We start from the raw sequence: 10,000 nt of genomic DNA, 5'->3' as shown, positions 1-10,000 counted from the left end.
TGGACCAAAGAAGGAGTGGTTTGTCCCTCACAGGGACCCTTACTACTGAACATGGACCAAAGAAGGAGTGGTTTGTCCCTCACAGGGAGAAAAATAATAAAACAGATGTATGAACTATATATGTATGTATGTTAACTTGTTGTTGCTCCAGAGTGATGTTATATTGTTCTGATAACATTACTTCAAAATAAAAGCTGCAAAAAACTAGTTTTTACTTCATTATTGAATTTGGCGCTTAATCAGATTAATCAGTTAATTTTTTTCAACTTTGCCCAGACCTAATTCTAATCCTTATATATATATATATATATATATATATATATATATATATATATATATATATATATATATATATATATATATATATATATAAAAGATTAGAGAGAGAGAAAGCGATGCAGAGAGAAACCTGAAGCAAAATAAGCCCCTCCCCCTCTAATAAGCCCCTCCCCTTCAATGGAATAAAAAGGCAATATGTGTGGTTGTTGTTGTCGTTGTCGTCGTTGTTGTTGATGCCGTGAGTGTTTTTGTTGTCTTTAAATAAATATGAATTCTCTGCGATGACCTCGCTCATTGCGCTGTACAGTATATACACAATATTATTACTATAGTACTTCTTTAAGGACAACACGAGCTGCAGACGCACACAGTGTGTGTCTCTGTACAGAACCATGCAGACACACAACTCCTCCAGGAACACACATATTGCCTCTTCACACAACAACACAACAACCTTTCATGTGTTCATCAGCTGATCGTCTTCATTTAACTCAAGGAAATAAAACCCTCTGTTGTTGTTGTTGTTGTTGTTTTGTCAACAGCAGGAGAATGGGATCCGATCTATTAATATTTACACACATGTTATCATTCATGCACAGAGACAACAAGAGCACAGACACATTCCAGAGGGGGGGGGGGGGGGGGAGAAGGAGAGAGAGATGGAGAGAGAGAAGGGAGAGAAGGAGAGAGAGACAGAAGGAGAGAGAGGAGAGAGACAGAAGGAGAGACAGAAGGAGAGAGACAGAAGGAGAGAGAGGAGAGAGACAGAAGGAGAGAGAGGAGAGAGACAGAAGGAGAGAGACAGAAGGAGAGAGACAGAAGGAGAGAGAGGAGAGAGACAGAAGGAGAGAGAGGAGAGAGACAGAAGGAGAGAGACAGAAGGAGAGAGACAGAAGGAGAGAGAGGAGAGAGACAGAAGGAGAGACAGAAGGAGAGAGACAGAAGGAGAGAGACAGAAGGAGAGAGAGGAGAGAGACAGAAGGAGAGAGAGAAGGAGAGAGAGGAGAGAGAGGAGAGAGACAGAAGGAGAGAGACAGAAGGAGAGAGACAGAAGGAGAGAGAGGAGAGAGACAGAAGGAGAGAGAGGAGAGAGACAGAAGGAGAGAGACAGAAGGAGAGAGACAGAAGGAGAGAGACAGAAGGAGAGAGAGGAGAGAGAGAAGGAGAGAGACAGAAGGAGAGAGACAGAAGGAGAGAGACAGAAGGAGAGAGAGACTCCACCACATGCTGAGCAGGAGAAGTCGTTTCTTTCTCTCTGACTCAGAAATCGTCGTATGGCTGTAACTTCTTTTTTTTATGTTTGTCATTAACGTTCATCTTCCTCCTCCTCGTCTTCCTCCTCCTCGTTAAATGTCACTTTTTTTCCCGGGTAGAGAGAAGCTCCGGTAACGTTTGTTGTTGTTGTTTTGTACATTAAGCGCTGCTCGTCTCGTACCAGCAGGGGGCGCCGGTCCTCTCCATGAAGACTCATCTTCATCATCATCATCTTCATTGGTCTCTACATCAGAAGCAACATCGACACGCCGAAGAGTTTCCCTTTTTAACATCATCAAGTTCAACATTATTATTGTTTACATCAATCAGAAAACAAACAAAAGAGTTCGTTGTTGTTTTCACAACAGAAGCAACTTTGTCAGCGTTTTTTTTTCTTGTCTTTTTTCGACGAAACAGCAGCCGCAAGCGACAGGAACCAGTGCAATGCTTTGAGCTAAGCCCCGCCCTCTTCTCAGCGCCACCACAGAAGAAGAAGGAAACTAAATAATAAAGTCTACTGCAGTCTGTACGGCTTGTTTTCCTCGCTGTTGTATTTACAGAAGCGGCCCGCCAGCTGAACTTTGACCTTTTGACCTTTCGACCTCTAAGCAGCCGCTGATGATCTGCCGCCGGACGAGCTTCTAGTTTGTTGAGGGTCGAGACGTTGAAGCAAAACGCCTCCCGTCACGGGAGACGAAGTCGGCTTCTGGAAAATGTCAGCAGCAAAGTGACGACGCTAACGGCTAACAGCTAATGGCTAGAGGCTAGCAGCTAACTGTTAGTGGCTAGCAGATAGTGGCTAGCGGCTAGTGGCTAATGGTTAGCAGCTAACGACTAGCGGCTAGCGACTAGTTGCTAGCGAATAGTTGCTAGCGAATAGTTGCTAGCGGATAGTTGCTAGCAGATAGCGGCTAGTTGCTAGCGGCTAGTTGCTAGTGGCTAGCGGATAGTTGCTAGTGGCTAGCAGATAGCGGCTCGTTGCTCGCGGATAGTTGCTAGTGGCTAGCAGATAGCGGCTAGTTGCTAGCGGATAGCGGCGCGTCATTGGCTCTGACGCGAGGCCGCGGGGCTCAGCCAGAGTAAATCCATCAGGAGATCGTCTGAAACTCTGCTGGAGTTACTGAAACGTGAAGCAGCAGCTTTCCACTATGTTATTTATTCATTTTTATTCATTTTTTTCTTGTTTTTTTTTCTTTATTGCGCAAGCTAGCATAACTATTTTTAGTATTTTTGTTTTACAGTGTATAAACCTTAAGCTCCATGCCAGTGAAGAGACAAACGCATACAAATTTAAATAGAAAGATTCTGGTTTTAAAACAAACATCAAAGTCTCTTTTTTTAAAGTGTTAATGACACGTGATTCATTTTTGGTGTTTTTAAGAAAAGAGATCCACTGGTTAGAATTAGAAAACCCTTTTCACAGGCCGGGCTGCAAGTAGGAAGGTTCTGATAGAAAGATTTCCCTTTGGCAAAAAACAGGGGTAAACTGCCACTCCAAGGCCTTCACAGGGGACCGACTGATGGGAGCCAGCAGGGGGCGGGGTTTGGCAAAAAACAAGCAATAAGTTGCTGCACGCTAACAAGCGTTTCATGGTGGAGTTGTTCCAGACTGAGCAACACACAAAAACCTCCATGACGTGTTTTACGTTTGAAGTTGTCCTTCGAGGTGTCGTGGGTATTTTTTGCCAAACTCCTCCTCCTCCTCGGCTCGGCTCTCCCGCAGGCGGCGGAGAGATTTTTTTTTTGCCGAGTTTTAAATGGATTACATCCAACCCAGACTACTTACTCCTACAGATGACATTTAAAATACTACGTATTATATTACACATTAAACACAACGTCAGCAGGAACAACGTCAGATGCATATGCTGCCACTCGACTCAGAGGACTCGCACGGTGAAGACCTGCGAACGTCAAAGAGTTAACAGTCTGAAGCGTAAACCTCTCCAGATATCCCACGTCTAGGTTCTACTCCTGTTTCCAGACGGACTTTGGGGCGTTTTCATGATTCATTCGGGAGCAGAAACCGGTTCAGGATGAAGTGTCTGCAGCCGGTCAGTGAAAGAGGATTCTGGGTAAGTGAGCGTCTGAAAACACGATGACGCGATGACGAGATGACGCGGAGCGCTCAGACCGTCTGCACGCGCTCACAGGCGGTTGGTCAGTTAAAAGAGACAAGGAGCGTTGCTTCAAACCAAGAACCCTTTGTGTCGTGAAGGAGCGCGGCGGCGTCAGGGTCACTTCTCACCTGAGCTCCAACAATGTTGGGAGATCTTCTTCCTGTCTTCTCCTGATTGGTCCGATTCGTAGGACAGGACGAGGTCACGTGATGGGATGAAGGACAGGAAGAGACCAAACCACCACGAAACGAAGCAACGGGGCGCTACGAAGGAGTTTCAGTCCAAAAGACTGTGTCGCTCGGTTAAAATAAGGAAACATTACTCACTCCATGCCACCCCTCCCCTGGATGGGGCATGCTGGGACTTAAAAATGCTCTGGGACGTGTTTTTAGGAACGTGAGCGGAACAGGAAGCCAACAGGAGCAGAGAAGGTGAAATAAATGCTCCAACATGGGGTCGATCACGCTGACATTTTATACTCAGACTCACGCGAGCCTGCTGGGTGACGGAGACGTGTCTGTCAGTGACATACGAGGATGGAAGGGGAACTTATCAAAGCTTTAGAGGTCCGATCGACGCGGGGGGTTTGCAAAAGGTTAAAACCCAAAACGTACTGGTGTGGGTGGAGCCTCGGGCATTAAACCAAAGTCAGGCGTCTTTGTTTCTCGGCCGGATCGTACGACTCGGGATCGCCGTCTGTGGGAACCGGCCTGACGAAGAGTCGCCTGCGTGTCACACGGATGTTCACACGGATGTTCACACGGATGTTCACACGGATGAGACGACAGACAAAGACTGGATTTGGTGCGACTGCAGCTTCAGAGCGACGACGCTGAGCTCTCTTGAAGACAGCCCTGGAGGGGCGTTGGTTCAGAACCCGTCCTGTTCAGTTTGACTGCGGCCAAACGTCTGTGAGCTCGTGTGAGACGAGATGTTCCTTCAGGGTTCTTCACTCGAGAACAAACACTTTCCCTGGAATATAAAGAGAGCCGGAGCGTCGCTGCTTCCCTTCACGGCCCACAATGCACCGGGAAAAGAGTCCAAGAACGACTTGGACTCGTCGCTTTGACCTCCAGGTGACTCTGGGTTCTTGGTTTGAAACGGTCACCTCGTCTTGTTTTTCCTCCCACAGCGTCGTCTCAGGTCCTAACGTGAGCAGCTGGTGAAGAAGTGCTTGAAAAGCCCCTGAAGACCTCGTGAAGACGAAGACGAGGAACCAAGCGTCAGGGGGTTCCTCACAGAGCCCTTGAGGAGTTTTGATTGGTCCACTGACCAGCCAGGGGGCGGGGCTTAGGACACACGAGGGACGAGGCGGGTCAGGACAGCCAATGAGGGTTCACAGGGGGCGGAGCCTACGGTCTATTGCAATGTGAGGACGGAACAAACACACGACATCTAGACGATGACAAGTCGCTCTAACAGTTTGAAACGGTAGCGGCGCACGTCTTCTCAGAGCGGCCTCTTTAAAGGTTTTAAAAGCACACTGACCCCCCAGAGTAGACCTTAAATCACGTACAGCTATTGTATGAAGCGACGGGGCGTCAGGAGGCGGAGCCCCGACATTCAGAAGGACCTTCGGCTCAAGTTTTACATTTATCAACATGGACGCCTGAAGAAGAGAGAGGAGTCTTCCTCAGCGGCTCTTCAGACCTCACAGCGTCTCGCGAGCAAACCCAGAGACATTTTTTTTGTTCTTTTTCTTGTTTTTTCTTTTCTTCACAGTACTCGACCGTCTTCACACGAGCACAGAAAACACACAACTACACACACGCACACGCACACAGTTTGTTGTCGTGAAACAGTTGCGGCGGTAAAAATCCATCCAGGTTTTCTTCCGTCTGGACTTCCTGATCCGTCTCTCTCTCTCGAGTCTCTCTGCCGTCGCTGAGCGAGGGGCGAACGAAGCCACGCCTCCTCCGCTCCTCGCTGAAAACCCTTCTTCCTCTTCCTCTTCCTCTTCATGGGGGATCAGTTTCAATGTACTTATCACGAGGTTTAAGACAACTTGATTGGTTTAGATTTATAGATCAAGACAAAAAATAAAATATAATCGCATTCTTTCGTTTTTCCATCTCTTCTTCTCCTTCCATCTCTCTCTCTCGCTGTCGTCCTTCCATGCATCCGGATGTCTTTCATTTCCTCGTCCTCCATTTCTCCTCCTGCATCCGGTTCACCTGTCGATCTTTCTCGTAAAGGGAGGGAGGTGATGGATCGATGGTTGCTTCCTCCTCCTCCTCCTCCTCCTCCTCCTCCTCCTCGTCCCCTCTAGAAGCCCGGGATGTGGCAGTAGGCCTCCAGGGAGGAGAAGAGGATGTAGAGCAGCCACAGGCTGAAGAACAGCATGGTGGTCAGGATCTTGGCCGTCCGCGGGCCGCCCAGCTCGCCGCCGATCTCCGGCCGCCGCCGGTACATCAGTGTGCCGACGGCGATGAAGGCGAAGATGGTGAAGAGCGTGACGGAGAAGGCCAGCGTGCCCGGGTCCACCCTGAACTCCTCCCCCTTGCTGTTGTGGTAGATGGCGGCGATGGACCACGCCACCTGCGGAGCGAGCACACGGAGAGACACTGAATCACCGCCAAGCAGAGCGCGTCACGCGAGGGAGGAAACCAACGAAGAAGACGGCGGCTGGAGGAGCCGGACTCACCCCGATGCCGAGGAACACGTTGACGGCGTTGGAGCCGGTCACGTTGCCGATGGAGGCGTCGGCGTACTGATCCTGTGTAGCTGCCACCTTGCTGGCAAAGGTATCTGAGAGGAAGAGGAGGAAGAGGAGGTCACTGTGTTACTCCTGGTTGTATAGAAGTCTGTGCTTCATGTGTTAAAGCTGCATTCTCTCTCCTGACCACCAGGGGGCGACTCCTCTGGTTGTATAGAAGTCTATGCTTCATGTGTTAAAGCTGCATTCTCTCTCCTGACCACCAGGGGGCGACTCCTCTGGTTGTATAGAAGTCTATGCTTCATGTGTTAGAGCTGCATTCTCTCTCCTGACCACCAGGGGGCGACTCCTCTGGTTGTATAGAAGTCTATGCTTCATGTGTTAAAGCTGCATTCTCTCTCCTGACCACCAGGGGGCGACTCCACTGGTTGTATAGAAGTCTATGCTTCATGTGTTAAAGCTGCATTCTCTCTCCTGACCACCAGGGGGCGACTCCTCTGGTTGTATAGAAGTCTATGCTTCATGTGTTAAAGCTGCATTCTCTCTCCTGACCACCAGGGGGCGACTCCTCTGGTTGTATAGAAGTCTATGCTTCATGTGTTGAAGCTGCATTTTTGAGCATCGGAGGTTTTTTCTCCCAAACCAAGAACAACATTCAGTTGCCTAAAAGCTCCACTACCGTTGTTTTCTTCCTTTCACTAAGTGTGTGTGTGTGTGTGTGTGTCTGGGTGTGTGAGTGTGTTGGCCTGTGATAAATGAGGTTAATCGTCATGAAACCGCAGCACAGAATGGGTTTTATTAACTGTAATAACCACAGAACTTGAGGTCTGTTCCTCTGTGTGTGTGTGTGTGTGTGTGTGTGTGTGTGTGTGGTAACAGGGCTCAGAGCCTCAGAAGGGTTGCACTGCTTTGTTTACATTCTGCAGCTCAACACATTGTGTCTAACAAGCAGATGTTTGTGTGCGTGTCCACATTTGTGTGTCTGTCTGTGCAACCAAAGCAACCATTAGTGAGCATGTTCTGCTGCCCATGACGATTAATATATATATATATATATATATATATATATGCATATATATGTATGTATATGTGTGTGTAATAGTGTGTAATACATCACTTTCCCCCTCATGCTTCTTGAATGGGAGGACAGAGACAGCTGAGCCTGACATGACAAACAGCCCTATGCTAATGGTCATGCTGCATGTGTGTGTGTGCATGTGTGTGTGTGCATGTGTGTGTGCACGCGTGTGTGTGCACGCGTGTGTGTGTGTAACGTACATTAAGCTTTTCCACGTATGTGACTGTGAGTCTGTTTCTCAAAGTAATTACAGTTGCTAATGTGTCTGCATGTTAGACATCCATCATGTGCTCTGTGTGTGTGTGTGTGTGTGTGTGTGTGTGTGTGTGTGTGTGTGTGTGTGTGTGTGTGCAGAGGCAGGAGACCATGCCAACACATTAAAACACATTCATCCGTCCGCTGCAGGAGGAAGAGGAGGAAGAGCAGCACTCACCTGGTACGGAGGTTCCCAGCGCTACGAACACCACGGCGGTGACGGAGTCCTTCAGGCCGACCGTGCAGCCGAAGCTGGAGGCCAGGTCGCCTGAGGGGGCGCCAGAGAGCGTCAGGTCAGAGTTCACTACCACACAATGCAGCACTAACCCATCGCCTCAATGTGGCTGCAATGTGGCCTCAATGTAGCCTCAATGTAGCCTCAATGTGGCCTCAATGTGGCCTCAATGTAGCCTCAATGTGGCCTCAATGTAGCCTCAATGTGGCCTCAATGTAGCCTCAATGTGGCCTCAATGTAGCCTCAATGTGGCCTCAATGTGGCCTCAATGTAGCCTCAATGTAGCCTCAATGTGGCCTCAATGTGGCCTCAATGTGGCCTCAATGTAGCCTCAATGTAGCCTCAATGTAGCCTCAATGTGGCCTCAATGTAGCCTCAATGTAGCCTCAATGTGGCCTCAATGTGGCCTCAATGTGGCCTCAATGTGGCCTCAATGTAGCCTCAATGTAGCCTCAATGTAGCCTCAATGTGGCCTCAATGTGGCCTCAATGTGGCCTCAATGTAGCCTCAATGTAGCCTTAATGTAGCCTCAATGTGGCCTCAATGTAGCCTCAATGTAGCCTCAATGTAGCCTCAATGTAGCCACAATGTAGCCACAATGTAGAGTCAAAGTAGCCACAATGGAGCCTCAATGTAGCCTCAATGTAGCCACAATGTAGAGTCAAAGTAGCCACAATGTAGCCTCAATGTAGCCACAATGTAGCCACAATGTAGCCACAATGTAGCCACAATGTAGAGTCAAAGTAGCCACAATGGAGCCTCAATGTAGCCTCAATGTAGCCACAATGTAGAGTCAAAGTAGCCACAATGTAGCCTCAATGTAGCCACAATGTAGCCACAATGTAGAGTCAAAGTAGCCACAATGTAGCCTCAATGTAGCCTCAATGTGGCCTCAATGTGGCCTCAATGTAGCCTCAATGTAGCCTCAATGTGGCCTCAATGTGGCCTCAATGTGGCCTCAATGTGGCCTCAATGTAGCCTCAATGTAGCCTCAATGTAGCCTCAATGTGGCCTCAATGTAGCCTCAATGTAGCCTCAATGTGGCCTCAATGTGGCCTCAATGTGGCCTCAATGTAGCCTCAATGTAGCCTCAATGTAGCCTCAATGTAGCCTCAATGTGGCCTCAATGTGGCCTCAATGTGGCCTCAATGTAGCCTCAATGTAGCCTTAATGTAGCCTCAATGTGGCCTCAATGTAGCCTCAATGTAGCCTCAATGTAGCCTCAATGTAGCCACAATGTAGCCACAATGTAGAGTCAAAGTAGCCACAATGGAGCCTCAATGTAGCCTCAATGTAGCCACAATGTAGAGTCAAAGTAGCCACAATGTAGCCTCAATGTAGCCACAATGTAGCCACAATGTAGCCACAATGTAGCCACAATGTAGAGTCAAAGTAGCCACAATGGAGCCTCAATGTAGCCTCAATGTAGCCACAATGTAGAGTCAAAGTAGCCACAATGTAGCCTCAATGTAGCCACAATGTAGCCACAATGTAGAGTCAAAGTAGCCACAATGTAGCCTCAATGTAGCCACAATGTAGCCACAATGTAGAGTCAAAGTAGCCTCAATGTAGCCTCAATGTAGCCACAATGTAGCCTCAGTGTAGCCACAATTTAGCCTCAGTGTAGCCACAATGTAGCCACGTTGTAGCCACAATGTAGCCTCAGTGTAGCCTAAATGTGGCCTCATTGAAGGCTCAATGAAGGCTCACTGTAGCCTTAACGTGGCCTCAATGTGGCCAGTATGAGAGGTGCTTGGGGTTCATGGGAGGACCTGAACAGAGCTCCCTCGGGCCTCCAGAGGGGCGTGTCTTCTGTTCAGGCGCTCCATGACCTCTTCAGGCTGAACTGAGCCTTCGTACCGATGACGGCGGTCAGCAGGCCGATCATGCAGATGGACACCACGAAGCAGGCCCAGCCGTTCCAGTAGTCTGTGGGCGGCACGAAGGCGAACAGAACCTTCCAGAACACGGTGAGGAAGTGCATCACGTAGTCGAAGCACGACGGCAGCTTCTCCTCGCCGCACTCCTCATCGTCATCATCCTCACCTGCAGGGAGCGAGGAGGAAGATACAATGTATGTTTGTTTATATATATATATATATATATATATATATATATATATA

At 48.5% G+C, this 10,000-nt stretch overlaps 1 protein-coding gene across 1 annotated transcript in view; it reads right to left on the bottom strand.

Moving 5' to 3' along the window:
* Positions 1 to 1,303: 1,303 nt before the first annotated feature.
* LOC137783398 (sodium/calcium exchanger 1-like) overlaps positions 1,304 to 10,000 on the bottom strand; it is a gene marked incomplete at its 5' end in the record, with an annotated part of 20,208 nt that continues 11,511 nt past the window's right edge. Inside the window, 4 exons of the mRNA XM_068573281.1 lie at positions 1,304 to 6,191; positions 6,298 to 6,401; positions 7,821 to 7,910; positions 9,738 to 9,923. Coding sequence (XP_068429382.1) covers positions 5,919 to 6,191; positions 6,298 to 6,401; positions 7,821 to 7,910; positions 9,738 to 9,923 — 653 coding nt within the window. The remainder of the gene's footprint in view (positions 6,192 to 6,297; positions 6,402 to 7,820; positions 7,911 to 9,737; positions 9,924 to 10,000) is intronic.

This window comes from Clinocottus analis, unplaced genomic scaffold, assembly GCF_023055335.1.
Source record: "Clinocottus analis isolate CAN_PGR_092001 unplaced genomic scaffold, fCliAna1.0.p SCAF_127, whole genome shotgun sequence".
Classification (NCBI taxonomy): domain Eukaryota; kingdom Metazoa; phylum Chordata; class Actinopteri; order Perciformes; family Cottidae; genus Clinocottus; species Clinocottus analis.
Note: the sequence above shows the minus strand (reverse complement) of the source record. Positions and strands in the feature narration are given on the sequence as shown.